Below are 13,975 nucleotides of genomic sequence, written 5' to 3'. Positions count from 1 at the left end.
CTGATTTGAACGTGATTTAAAAAACGTGATTTAATTTGCAGATTTTCAATTAAGAAATTGAAAAAATAAAAATAATTTTAATCATGAGTGACATTATTTCTATGGGTGATAATTCACATGATGCTGAGAATGATACAAATGACGATTCTTTGCATGACGAAGATGAGGTGGACAAAGCAGCCAAGATGAAGAAAAAAAGCGAACAACAAATGAGAAAAGTAAGAATAAAATACTAAAAATTATTAATAATGAAAATTTATTTTTTGTATTTTTGAAAAAAATGTTTAGAAGGATAGAATGAGTAACAATTTAAATATAGTAAGTAGAATTGACTGAAATTACTAGTAGAATGTAAAACTAAAAATATTTGATTTTTCAGCATTTCGATGCTGTTTATTTCGACAAAAACAAATTAATTTTCATGGAAGAACAATACGAATGGCCATCATTTGATTCAAGAACTGAGCGTTGGTTGATAAATGCTAATCGTATTCCAACTGAAATGGATAATGAAGAATTATACAAGAAGGATATTATTCATATAATCAACATAATTCATCAGGATCTTGTCGGAGAGGGTAAATTATACTTATATTATTTACCAGATGAAGAATGGAGGAAAATTTTCTTCAAATTGATTGACAAATATCCAGGTATTAGAGATCGGTTTAACCGTTTCAATACAAAATCCGGCCAAACAAAAGATCCGTTGATGGTAAGATAATTTTTGATAATCAATTATCATTAATATCTTTTCATTTATTCTGAATAGGTTTATCTGATAAACAAAGTCCGCAACAATAAATCATCAATCAACCAACGTCAAAAACGACAACGACAAAGACTATTGAAGTAGTAAAATCGAATGAAGAATTAAAAAAAAATTAAAAATCATCTATTTTAATATAATGCCTATGATAAATGTTGCCATTCATATTTTCCCAATACATATCTTATCGACATATTGCCTTTGGAAATTTTAATATATATATATTTTAATATTTGCGATATATTTTACATTAAATTCAATAAAAAATTAATGGTTTAAAAACAATTAATGGAATAATTTAAAAAAATATATATATATTTGAATATTTTCAAGTTCGACAAATGATCATTTGCGCATAGTCAAATACTAACTATTTTCAATACAAATACGGCCTGCACTTTCGATAGTGTAAATTGTTTTAGCGCGTAAAATTTCTCTCGCGGCTAGTGGCGGCTAGTGGTAACTATTTTCTATACTTTTTCTCGTCCAATCAGAATGCAAATTTCAAAAGTTCTATTCAACGGTCGTCAAAATCGTTTGTCCTCGTCATTCTATTTCGAACTTTTTTCGGTGACGGTTGTTTTTTCGAACGTTTTTTTCTGGTTAGTCTTATAAGTTATTTTTTTCAATTTTAATCATTGATTTTGGTCCAAATTTTTGGAACAACCACTTTTATTGATTAAAGATTATCTTTGTTTATGCTTTCATTTGTTTCAGATTAAAAATTGACCACGAAATTGATGAAAATTGTTTGGACGAGTTGTGATGCCATTGACGAAAAATGATCATTTTCTCGATTTCATTTATTCAAGTTTGTAATTTTCAAATGATAATTCATCTTAAATTAACTTTCATTTAATCACATCTTTTCAAGTTTATTTTTTCAGTTATTATTATGGTCCAGTAAATTAATAAAGGTAATATTACCATTTTGAGTGACATGAAAATAATAACAATTTATCTTCGTCTTAGCATACAATTCCACATGGCAAAAGACTATGGATAATTGGTGAGGAAAATACATTGTCCCAAATAAAACTACTGATTGGATCGATGGACTTCCAGATAACTAATCTTTACTTTCTAATCGATAATTTTTACACTTTAGTTCCTCAAGTTTTTGCTAATGAATGTCGAAATAATATTCGAATGATTATCATGTTCCCGATCGATTTGGCGATTCCATTGTTCATCGGCATCTGATTCAAGAATAGTTTGACAATGTTAAACAATAGGCTAGGCTAGATTAGAATTAGGAAACATGGTCTGAGCTATTTCCTATTGAATCCGATGCCTGGTGACACTTTGGAACCAAAAAACGATCGAAAATTATGATATCATTCGAGTATTTTCAAACTGGAATGGATACTTGTAGTAAATGATGGTAAGTTTTTGAATCCAATGATCGAAACTATCAACTAATATTCTTTTAAATTCAGGATCATCGCTGAGAATGATGGGATTCAAATATTCAATTTCATGGATCAAATTTGGACATTAAGTCTTGTAACATGAATCGGATCGTTGGACATCGAATATTCAATTTTGGATCGATTTGGAACTGGACAAGAATGGAACAACGTGGGATGTTAAATATTAATGATTTTTATGAATTTCAAATTTTTTAATTATCAATAAAATTATAATTAAATTTTAATTTATGTGTAATTAAATTAATATGGGGGCCAATGCAATAAAAGGGGGAGAACCTGCAACAATCGGAGAGAGCGACACTATCGATAGTATTTTCGATTATTTACTGCTTACGATTGTGTGATTTCAATTTTGATGAGTGCTCTCCAAAATTGAAAAATTCGGCATCGAACAGATTTGAAGAGTACTCTCCAATTTTGAAGAGCCTACTTTTTTTTGTGTGTTGGATAAGAACGTTGTTTATGTATGATTTTGGATTCTGTTAAAAGAATTAAAATATCATGTGATATAAAATCTTTGATAATTTTATCGGTAAATGATGCAATCGATTGTCCGCTCCAATTCGATATTGAGATTATCATCTCAATTTTCTAATCATATTTTACTGAAAAGATTTATCGGATCCAACACTTTCGATCAATTATCATCAAAAGGATTGTTTTATTCGCATTTTCCGCAAAGGTAGCTTTGCATTTTAGTTTTTCGAATTTTCAATTTTCTTTCTTCTCTCAGTACAAACATCAATGAAATTTTATCACGAAAACAGATAATCTATGCTGGTTTTGATCCAACCAACAAAAGTCTCCATGTTGGAAATCTTTTAGTTATAATTTCATTACTTCATCTACATCATCATGGTCATCAAATCATTCTACTAATTGGCGATGCTACAGCCCGTATTGGTGATCCTTCGGGTAAAGTACAAGAACGACCTATACTTTCAGATAATTTTATTGATTTGAATGCCATTGGTATTCAACGAGATGTACAACAAGTTTTTGAAAATTATCAAAAATATTTTGCTAAAAATGACAATAGCGATCGAAAATTTATTACTCACCTAAATAGTGAATGGTTTAACAAAATGAATGTTGTTGACTTCATCAACAAATATGCCCGGTATTTACGTATGGGTGATATGTTGAACAAAAGTGCCATACGAGAGCGATTAGAATCTCCGATTGGTCTTAGTTTTGCAGAATTTGCCTATCAAACTTTTCAAGCATATGATTGGTATCATCTCTACAAGCGTTATGGATGTCGAATACAGGTTGGTGGTATTGATCAAACAGTAAATATTCATAATGGTTATGATTTGATCAAAAAAATTGATCAACAACTTACATGTGGATTATTCATTCCATTGATTACGGACAAAAGGGGAAATAAACTGGGTAAATCCGAAGGTAAAGCCGTATTTTTAAATCCCGAAATGACGACACCGTTTGGACTTTATCAGGTTAGTTATTATTTTGTTTGCATTCCAATTGAACTAAAATTTTGTCTATTTGTAAGAGAAGTATTTTATGCGAATACCCGATCGTGATATCAACCGTTTATTGAAATTATTTTCATTTCGGCCCCTAACCGAAATCGAAACATTGATACAAATTCAGATGAAAAATCCGAAACCATGGCAATTACAGAAACGCTTAGCAGAAGAGATGACATTACTGGTACATGGACAAGATGGTTTAGATCAGGCAAAACGAATTACTTCAGCATTGTTTGACAAAAATCTTGATCAATTAGGTGACCTTAACGAACAAGAAATCAATGATGTTTTCGACGGTGTTCCTACTATTCATATGGAATTCATCAATCAACAAACTACCGTTCTGAGTCTGGCAATGCGAACGAATTTTTTTCATTCCGAAATCGAAGCAATCAATACGATTAAGGATGGTGGCCTTTACATTAATTATAATCGTCATTCTAAAGCAGATGATTTCATCGAAGATAAACCCGAACATATAATGAAAAATCATATTACAATAGTTAGCTTAGGCAAACGAACACATTGTTTAGTAAAATGGCTATAATAAATAAAATTAAGCTTTCCACAATTTTAATAATCCATCGATACTATAGGTAGCCAGAATATTCTGTTTGGGATGATGACAGAGGCCAATAATTTCAGCATCGGCAACTTCCATAGTTTGATCGATCTTTCCAGATTGAACATTAAAGCAATATAATTGTCGATTTTCAGCCACAGCATAAATGAATTCACCATGCGGTGAAACGGTACAGCAGACAAAATCTCCGCCATCTGCAACAGCATTTGTTAACGTTCGAACAATTTGTCCGGACATGTTCATTATGCTGATTGTATTACTACGGGTACAGATTAGAAAATGTTCCGGTGTTTTTGGCATCAATTGTATGGTATTCACTGCTATTTCAATTGTTGCCGATCCAGATATTGCAGTTGATTTATATGAATTAACACATTCAGCATTTTTAAGATTCCATATTTTAACCGTACCATCCGAACTTCCACTGATAACATGATGTTGATCATTGCTAAATATTACGGTGTTAATAAAACTTGTATGACCACGAAATTCTTTCAGCATTTTTCCACTTTTCATTCCATGTATTCGCAATGTACCATCATAGCTACCCGAAAGGACTTGTGTACAATCACGATTGAATTGAATACAGGTGACACCTTTGTTATGAGCTTTATCATAACGGCGTATACACTGACCAGTTTGAATTTTCCAGATTTTTATCTTGCCATCTTGACTGCCAGAAACAAGCATTTCGGAATCTTTACTAAACGATAAACTCAAAACAGCATCGTCCATCATCATGAATTGCTCCTGTGCTTGATATTTGAGATCTTTACGAATTTTTCCAGTGATAAAATTCCATACTTCGATTAGTCCATCAATGGTACCTGTAACCAAAAATTGACCATCCGGGGAAAATGTTGCACATTCAACGTGAATTTTATGGCCAAATTTGATTATTTTTGAAAGCCTTGTAGGATAGGTTTCATCTTCTTCTTCTTTTATTGATGTTTTTCCACGGAACAAATCAATGGAGCTACCTTGTGGTAATAGGCCTTGATGTTGTTGCCATTTTAATGCCTGGCCAATGAGTACCATCAGTCGTGATGACGGAACAACGGTAACATCTGAACTCAAACTCTGAGCAATCTGTGCACGTCGTTTTTCTTTACAGCTCCCTTCTGGGTAGGCTTCATTTGGATCGAAATAACTTTTGGCCAGCAATGTTTCCAAATGAAGATAACGTTCGGCGTGATCATTTTTCAGTTTTAACATAGGATCGGTTTGTCGAAGCAGACTTCGAGCAGCACCATATTCACGCATTTCAATCAATTCAATTACAAGTTGTTCATACAAATCGACAAGTTTTTTATCCGGAAGATTTAATGGTTGTATAACTTTTAATACTGTTTCCCAATGACCATTTTGAATATCTTGTACAAAAGATTCAATAGAATCGACCGTATTTAATTGAATCGATGATTCTTCTTGCAATACTTGCAACGTTTTATGAAGATTATTTTCTTTTAAAAATTGTTCGATCAATCTTATAACATCGGATGATTCAATTTCAATCGACATTGTTATTGTGAAAATAAAAAACAAAATTCAAAAAAAACATTCCAAAATAGCTAAAGAAAAGAAACACCTGAATATAAAATTAGGTGTAAATAGCACGATCACGTGATCAGCAACTCAAAATTAAGAAGCGCACACGCATTCAGACAACGGAAAGGGTTCGTCCATGTAAACACAAGCGTAAATGGTGTTGAATCGAATTGAAGAGAAAAAATAATTTTAGAAAATATTTATTTTTTTAAGGCCAATATTTTCGGTGATTAAAATTTTGATTAAAAAGGAAGAAAATTGAATTAAATTCCTATGAATTTTTATTTCAATATTTATCCAATAGTCAATGATTATAGCATTGAATATGAATGAAAGAAAATACCTTGACACAGACACACACACTCAAACGTTCGAATGGAATCGTTATGATTCGAAATACCGATTAGTAGCCGGTATTTGAATTTCCGGTAACACTTGATGATTCTATTTAAGTGATGATATGAATCTAATGTTATTTTGATACAAATGGTCGATTTTGATTCTTATGATAGATTTAGGTTGACATGTGCTATGTTATTGTTGTATTGATCATCCGTTCTGATCTGTCAAAATTTATAAACACGTGGTATTTTGATTTTTTTTTGTCACGTGGATAGCACATGGCTTAATATTTTTCAGATGATAATCAGCCGTGAATGGTCAACCTGAATAAACACTAACTTAAACCAAAACGAATTTTAGTTTGGATATTCTTACGTTTCTCGAATCTTTGCTTTTCATCTGATTATCTTTACTTTGATTTTTAATGGCTCATGATTCGGCTTACTTCCCCCATCATATTTCTTATTCATAATATCGATTGAAGATTATTTAGTGCCTTTTTCATGTAAATAAACATTTAACCATGAAAATGGTCTTGCTCTTTCTAATATTGACTTAATTAATATTATTCTCGATCCGATAGATTTATTCGATCCTAAACTATTGATTATCATCGAAAAATGATGAAAAACATCCAAGCTAGGTCTTAAAAAATAACAATCAAAAATGTTGAATTTTAATTGTTGTAAATCGGAAATTTTTGACATTTTTATGATACTTCCGGTTTTCGTGGTTCAAGTTGATCATCATGGTTTCCTTTTCCTTTTCGATGACATATCCAAGAATGTATCAGACCCAACAAATATAAAGGGAGGAATCAAGTTACGAAAACCCGCAAATCACCTCATTGCCAACTCTCCGTCGTCATCATCGCTCAATATCGATATGAAAATAGCAATAGCAAGCGCTTGCGCCTACTAAAAATTTCTGCAAATCCAACACATATTTTGATCACAAATTGTTGTTGTTGTTGTTGACCATATTAAATTATAACACAAATGAATACCGCTGCCAAATGTTGAAATCTAATGTAATCTATTTACAATTACAGTGTTTTTGTATCGCCCTTCTCATTCATCAATGAACCACTACCATTAAATTGTTTTCTCAGACAGTTGTTGGCCTTTTCATTTTCTCATTCGATGATGAGTCGTTGTCGTCGTCTCTTTCGCTCGTTTTACTAGCCTCAACAAAATATTCAACCAAATTGAATGCCTCACTATCAATTGAAACAAAAACTAAAGAATTTTTGCATCATTCTTTTGAATTGTTTTAATAGGAAAAACTGTATAAACGATATTTTTTTTCAATAAAGATCTCATTCAATTTTATTATCAATCAGATTTTTCTGTGAGTGTAAACTTTTTGTACAACGCTATGATTTGCAATCAAGTACAGCAACAACAATTGGACAATTTTGTCTCTTCATTCAATTTTTAGCCATAATTTGTTTTGATATATATCAAGTTCAGTCAAAATTAAGTTCATTCATAATTTCACAAATGGAACAGGCTAGCCCTTTACCACCATCATCGTCATCATCGTCATCATCAGCATCAGACCATCCCGATGATCAAACATCGGGTCAACCACAACATCAAGAACAGAATTCGTTCAACAATCAACAACAAAAATCAAGCACAGATCTGATTCCGGCAACCATCGATGATAATATACTTAAACGTGAATTATATTTTTTAATCTATAAATTTTTGGAAAGAAGTCCACTACAACAATCATTTCAAGTATTAAAACATGAATTAGAATCAAATGCATGTCTATTACCACCACAATATGATTGGCGTACCGGTAGTGAACGTTCATCAAATGAATTCGGATTGGGTAATGAAATACTCGAGTTAGCTATTAAACAACATCCACACATCACTGCCGATTATCTATTTCAATCACTAAAACAAGCGCATCAAGCTTTATCGCAAGTTGTGCCACCACCGATTGAAAATTCTATCGTTTCATTCCTATCCGCCGGACGTTTTTCATTAGTACGCCCTATACCTAAAAAATCATTAATATCTGAGCAAGATGAGCGTTTATTACCACTAAATCGTAATCCATTTTCATTGGCATCAATATCTAATCATCGAAATCATGCACCACCGTTGTTGTCGCAACGTTTTTCATCTGTCCATTTTCCCGGACATATTAGTCAAACATTATTCAGCAGGCAATTGGCTGGTCCTAAGCCCATAACACATTTATTACCTGTCGGATTCTATGAACAATATCAAAAATATAATCGTGTACTCGGTCACCTTTCTTCCGTATTCTGTGTTCTATTTGATCGTACCGGACGATTTTTAATTACCGGAGCGGATGATACAATCATTAAAATTTGGTCTGCATCTGATGGCCGTTTATTGGCTACCTTACGTGGACATCAGGGTGAAATAACCGATTTATCTATATCGTTGGAAAATGATATGTTGGCATCGGGTAGTTGTGACAAAAAGATTCGTGTTTGGAATTTACGTACTACGGCTTTGATCAAAACATTGAAGAATCATGAAGATCAAATATCCGGCGTAAAATTTTGTCCGCTTATGACGCAAGATACTCGTTATCTGGTATCGATCTCGCAAGATGGCAGTGTTTGTTTTTATAAATATGATGCCAAAACTCGATTATTTCAGGATGATCCGATTCGTTTTGTCGAGCGTAAACGCCGCGATTCTCAATTAGTATCATGTTCATTTTCGGCAGGTGGTGCATTTTTTGCTGTTGGATCAACCGATTGCAGTCTTTATGTTTATCATGTTTCCGCACCAGCTGGTCCGACAAAAATTCTTGAAATCGAACAGCATACTGATCATGTGGATTCTTTACAGTTTAGCAATCGTTCAATGTTACGATTTATTTCTAGTGGTCGTGATGGTCTCGCACATATTTGGAATTATGAAAAACAAAAATGGAATCACCTCAAGATTGATATCAATCAACGATTAGATGGTCGGCCACCAGAACGTCGAGTAGAAATTGCTGGAACATCAAAAATTTGTGTTTTACGTGTCTGCATGGTAGCCTGGACAATTGATGATCGATTCGTTATCACCTCTTTGACCGATAGTTCTATTAAAGTTTGGTTTTCACATAATGCCAAATTGAAACATGTTTTATATGGTCATGAAGATGAAGTATATATTATCGAACCACATCCTACTGATGGTCGAATTATATTGACTGCTGGACATGAAGGTGCTATAATGATTTGGGATGTGGTCACCGGTACAAATATAAAAACATTTTATAATGCATTGGAAAATTCTCAAGTTCCGGCATCATTGTTCGATGCTAAATGGAATCCGGATGGTACAATGTTTGCCGCAACTGATAGCTATGGACATTTAATCCTATTTGGACTATCACCATCAAATCCATATTCCGAATTACCTGAACATATGTTTTTTCATACGGATTATCGGCCTATCATTCGTGATGCCAATGATTTTGTTATCGATGAACAAATGCAAATCGCACCGCATTTAATGCCACCACCATTTTTAGTCGATATTGATGGGAACCCCTATCCACCAAGACTTCAGCGCCTAGTTCCTGGTCGCGAAAATTGTCACGATCCGCAACTTATACCGTTCGATGGCGGTGATCAGCAAAATGATCAACAAGCTCAACAACAACAACAAGGAGCCCTTACGATCGATGATATGATTCAGCGCTTGCAACGAGAACAGCAGCAACGACGGCCTAGTAGTTCAGGAGATATAACAGCTCCTACTTCAGGTTCGTCACCAGCTAATAGTTCGCGAAGTGCACATTCTGTCGGTGATGGTGTCCGTAATGCTGCCAATTTAGTCGACCCAAATAACCGTGTTGTTAATGATGAAAATAGTACCGGTCGGCCAAGTGGATTTCAAATGGGCATATTCATGCGAAAACCATTAATCATTCCGTTGCCAGAACGAGAAATCGAATTCATTCGTGAACGACAATGTTCGCTAAATAAAATGGAAGAGGAGTATTATCGAACCGAACAGAAAAAACGACCTAAAGAGATTGAACCAATTGAACCATTACCTGAATTTAAACCATTTACGCGACGACAACGGAGAATTTTATACCAGTCCAGTGGTGTAACACGATCATCATCACGATCGAATCGTTCAAATATGAATAATAGCGATCGTACTGAACGTCAATTTTCATTAGTTCCTCTTGATGAGGATGATTCAAATGATGAAGATTTTACCGGTACATCAGAAGAAGAATCGAGCGAGTCAGATGATGCTACATCGGATTCAGATTGGAATCAACCATCAACTTCACGTGATCGAACGCCATTTCCATCTTCAGTTGCTGGTGTATCTAGTGCTCCTGCCGTGCGTAAACGCAAACGTCGTGCTACCGATGTAGAAGATGATGATCATATTCAAAGTGATAATGATGATCAGCATGATACGTCCAATGATATAATCTTTCTTAATCAGCCATCAACTTCACTTGGGAACGAAGGGTCGATTCGATCAAGACGACGAACAAATATTGACGATATTCACAACCCATTAGAAAGGCGTCAAAGGTTCGAGCAAATTAATGTTGATCATCAGTTTAGACAGGTTGAAAATGGCCACCTTGATGAGCAATTTCGACCCCCCGAATGGTTCACGAATAGTAAACCGAAAAGAACGCCTTATTTTCCTCAGATTGGTGATCGTGTTGTATATTTCCGTCAAGGTCACCAGAAATATATTGATGCTGTTCGTGAAACAAAATGTTATAATATCAATCTTGCGACGAAACCATTCCGATTACGTGGAAGTGATTCGGATGAAATATTCGCCAAAATTATCGGTATCCAATATCATGTTAAGCCTCCGCGTCTGGTTACACTACGTATGGTTGTTATTGATCCATTAGCTGAAGAAAACGAAGCTGAACAACAACAAACCAGTAATGTCAATCAATCGTCGTCTAATCATCATCCCCATATCGCCCAACAACAATTTTCTGTTCGATATCATGATCTTGATCATGTTTGTGATTTCATCATTCTTAAACAGTGGTATGATATATCCGTGTCACGTGAATGGCGTGTTGCTGACCTATTTCGATCAGCGATTGATGATCAATGGTGGATCGGACGTATTCATTCGATGCGCTATACAGAAACTAATTCTTATTTTCAATCAATTGAAGTTATTTGGTGCAACGGTGAAAAAGAATTACTAAGTCCTTGGGATTTGGAACCTTTAGAATCGAATTTAGATATTCCTAATCAACCGCCAAATGATGGTCAATCAGTAACAGATGAAGAAAGAATAGCATTTTCAATGATAGATGAGCAAGAATGGCCATCAGAGCAGCGTAATCGTGATCGGGAACGTATAATAAATGGTCTGCTTCGTGTTATGGAATTTTCTCATGCTGAAGAATTTGCCGCTCCCGTCGATCTTAATCAACATCCATTATATGCAATGACAATACCGTATCCGATGGATTTATCTACAATCATGTCGAGATTACGATCGAATTTCTATAGACGTTTAGAAGCGGTCAAATTCGACGTGCGTTTTATCGAATCGAATGCAGCATTATACAATATGCCGGAATCACTCATTGTTAAAAAAGCAAAAATTATTACCGAATGTTGTTTACGTTTCATCGAAGATTCTGAATGTCAAGATCCGACACCGATTATGAATGAATTGAGTAATAATTATGCATCGGAATTAGTGAACGCCACCGGCATTTCAACAACTGCCGATCCCACTCCACAACAACATTCATCATCAATGTCATCGTCATTCGGCCAACAAAGACCTCGAAGATCTACACGTCGTATTCGTTCAAGCATATTTTCCGATAGTGATGTAGATGAAATAAATCGTCCTGGTCGCCCATCAAGATCCGACCGTACTAATCGTATTCACAATCGATTTATAACCGAACATGATAATGATAATCGACCACGCAAAACTTGGAAACAATTGTGTCGAGAACTTATTGATCAGATTTTTGAGCTTCCAGATTCTGAACCTTTCCGTGCTCCTGTTGATCCAATCATCTATCCAAATTATGCTCATATAATCGATACACCAATGGATTTAACAACAGTGAAAGAACAGCTCCTAGCCGATATCTATGATTCACCGCAAGATTTTGCGAAAGACATGCGTCTGATATTCACCAATTCCAAACAATTTAATACAAGCAAAAAATCACGTATTTATTCAATGACAATTCGTTTGTCGAATATATTTGAAGAGAAAATGCGCTCACTGATGAGCGAATTAAAGTCATCGAGATCCCGTACGAATCGTCAGTCATCGAATGGTGGTAGATCTGGTCGAAATCGTCGTAATGGAAAACTTCGAAACACTAGTCGATTTCAGCGAAAATCATCTTCACCAATGTCACCTACAATTATTAGCCCCTATGAACAGCAATTGACGGGTCCATCGACAAGTCGAAGACGGTGTTTTTCACAACAATTAATGATTGTTGATTCGAATCAACCATCAACATCGTCTATCACATCTAATTATTATAATCAACAACAACAACAACAACGTTCTAGTCACAGAATTTCAAAGTATTATTATGAATCGAATTCTATGGAAAAATATGGCCTTAGGCATCGAAGAAAACGTATTCGAACTTATAAAGAAGATGATAGTAACGAAGATTTTGATGATGAAGAATCTACCGGATGTTCGCAAAGTAAGTTACTTGCACCTTATTTGTTAATATGTATTTTGATTTTGTTTTTTACTTTTTAAAGATCATGATCAAAGCAATGATGAATATGTAGATGCTGCCAAAATTCCTAGCGATACCAATAATAATAGACCATCAATCGTTAATGATAAATACCATTTACGACAAAACAACCGAAAACCTCGACGATACGATTCCGATGATGATGAAGAAGAAGAATTAGAATTACCTGAAGAAGAGGAAGAAATAAAGGACGAAGAAGATACAGATGAAAAGACAGACGTCGAAGATGATCGTGATGAAGATGAAGAAGAAGACGATGATGAAGAGGATGACGAAGAAGTGGAACCGGAAGAACAGCCAAATGATTCAGATGCAACCCAATTAGATGCTGAAGAAGATGATGATGATAATAAAGAAAATTCCTCATCTCGTACTGGAACGCGGAGGCCAATTCGTGCTGCAGCAAGGAAACGAGTAAATTACGGTGAAAACGACTCTGATTCTGATGATGACTTGGCCGTTAATCAGATTCGTGAACGAAATTCAAATATTCGTTTGACGCATCAACAACCACGACCAGCGCCGACTGTTTTCATTGATTCATTTGCTTCCAACAATGAATCATCACGAGAATCAACAATGTCATCAAATAGTAATCGTTCGGATGGATCTATCAATCGTGTCGGTCGCCGTGCTGCTCGTCGTCGTAACGGCCATGATATTGATGAGGACGATGATGATAGTAATCACCAGAGTTCTTCTGGACTTCGACGTTCCACTCGAAAAATTCAACCAAAACGTCGTTATAGTTCAGATTCAGCTGATGAACAATTTCACCAACAACTGAAATCCCGTATTCGACGATCACGAACATATCAAAAACATTATGATGGCCGTGTAGGGTTGAAAGACCCAAGGAGGACGGGAAGACATGTCCTACTTTCTGAAACTTTGTCGTCCTGTCCTCCTCAAACATGAAAATGTTCTCCTTAGAATTTTCCAATAAATGCATATAATTTATATTTAAAAATCATATTATTCAATTAAAAGACTAGCTTTTTAAAAGTTAGATCGTTGTTTGTAAAATGTTGTTTAACCATTCATTTTGTAT

The 13,975-nt window shown here is 34.6% G+C and overlaps 4 protein-coding genes across 4 annotated transcripts; 3 read left to right on the top strand and 1 right to left on the bottom strand.

The window, feature by feature from the left end:
- The first annotated feature begins 7 nt into the window (after positions 1–7).
- LOC113794661 (uncharacterized) lies at positions 8–956 on the top strand. The gene is made up of 4 exons (XM_075824515.1): positions 8–218; positions 289–318; positions 380–715; positions 773–956. The coding sequence occupies exons 1-4, from the start codon at positions 84–86 to the stop codon at positions 854–856; spliced, it is 585 nt and encodes a 194-aa protein (XP_075680630.1). The 5' UTR covers positions 8–83; the 3' UTR covers positions 857–956.
- A 1,782-nt stretch (positions 957–2,738) lies between these two features.
- On the top strand, positions 2,739–4,278 carry TyrRS-m (Tyrosine--tRNA ligase, mitochondrial). The gene is made up of 3 exons (XM_027350557.2): positions 2,739–2,884; positions 2,936–3,662; positions 3,724–4,278. Exons 1-3 carry the CDS (start codon positions 2,739–2,741, stop codon positions 4,243–4,245), a joined length of 1,395 nt encoding a protein of 464 aa, XP_027206358.2. The 3' UTR covers positions 4,246–4,278.
- On the bottom strand, positions 4,202–5,848 carry Smu1 (Smu1 spliceosomal factor). The gene has a single exon (XM_027350446.2). The coding sequence runs from the start codon at positions 5,800–5,802 to the stop codon at positions 4,255–4,257; it is 1,548 nt and encodes a 515-aa protein (XP_027206247.2). The 5' UTR covers positions 5,803–5,848; the 3' UTR covers positions 4,202–4,254.
- Positions 5,849–7,290: 1,442 nt separating this feature from the next.
- BRWD3 (bromodomain and WD repeat-containing protein) lies at positions 7,291–13,950 on the top strand. Its single transcript, XM_027340337.2, has 2 exons — positions 7,291–12,864; positions 12,926–13,950. Exons 1-2 carry the CDS (start codon positions 7,674–7,676, stop codon positions 13,840–13,842), a joined length of 6,108 nt encoding a protein of 2,035 aa, XP_027196138.2. The 5' UTR covers positions 7,291–7,673; the 3' UTR covers positions 13,843–13,950.
- The last annotated feature ends 25 nt before the right edge of the window (positions 13,951–13,975 follow it).

The sequence above is a fragment of the Dermatophagoides pteronyssinus genome, unplaced genomic scaffold (assembly GCF_027571235.1).
Source record: "Dermatophagoides pteronyssinus isolate colony J.1.1.1.1 unplaced genomic scaffold, Derpt_VIB-CSIC_2022.12 sq0002, whole genome shotgun sequence".
Classification (NCBI taxonomy): domain Eukaryota; kingdom Metazoa; phylum Arthropoda; class Arachnida; order Sarcoptiformes; family Pyroglyphidae; genus Dermatophagoides; species Dermatophagoides pteronyssinus.
Note: the sequence above shows the minus strand (reverse complement) of the source record. Positions and strands in the feature narration are given on the sequence as shown.

Excerpts from the sequence above, each read along its gene's own strand:
- TyrRS-m (XM_027350557.2), top strand. The coding sequence starts at position 2,739 with ATGATGCAATCGATTGTCCGCTCCAATTCGATATTGAGATTATCATCT. Across the intron at positions 2,885-2,935 it reads TATTCGCATTTTCCGCAAAG|TACAAACATCAATGAAATTT; the intron begins GTAGCTTTGCAT and ends TTCTTCTCTCAG. Across the intron at positions 3,663-3,723 it reads CACCGTTTGGACTTTATCAG|TATTTTATGCGAATACCCGA; the intron begins GTTAGTTATTAT and ends TTGTAAGAGAAG.
- BRWD3 (XM_027340337.2), top strand. The coding sequence starts at position 7,674 with ATGGAACAGGCTAGCCCTTTACCACCATCATCGTCATCATCGTCATCA. Across the intron at positions 12,865-12,925 it reads ATCTACCGGATGTTCGCAAA|ATCATGATCAAAGCAATGAT; the intron begins GTAAGTTACTTG and ends TACTTTTTAAAG.
- Smu1 (XM_027350446.2), bottom strand. The coding sequence starts at position 5,802 with ATGTCGATTGAAATTGAATCATCCGATGTTATAAGATTGATCGAACAA.
- LOC113794661 (XM_075824515.1), top strand. The coding sequence starts at position 84 with ATGAGTGACATTATTTCTATGGGTGATAATTCACATGATGCTGAGAAT. Across the intron at positions 319-379 it reads TGAGTAACAATTTAAATATA|CATTTCGATGCTGTTTATTT; the intron begins GTAAGTAGAATT and ends TTGATTTTTCAG. Across the intron at positions 716-772 it reads AAACAAAAGATCCGTTGATG|GTTTATCTGATAAACAAAGT; the intron begins GTAAGATAATTT and ends TATTCTGAATAG.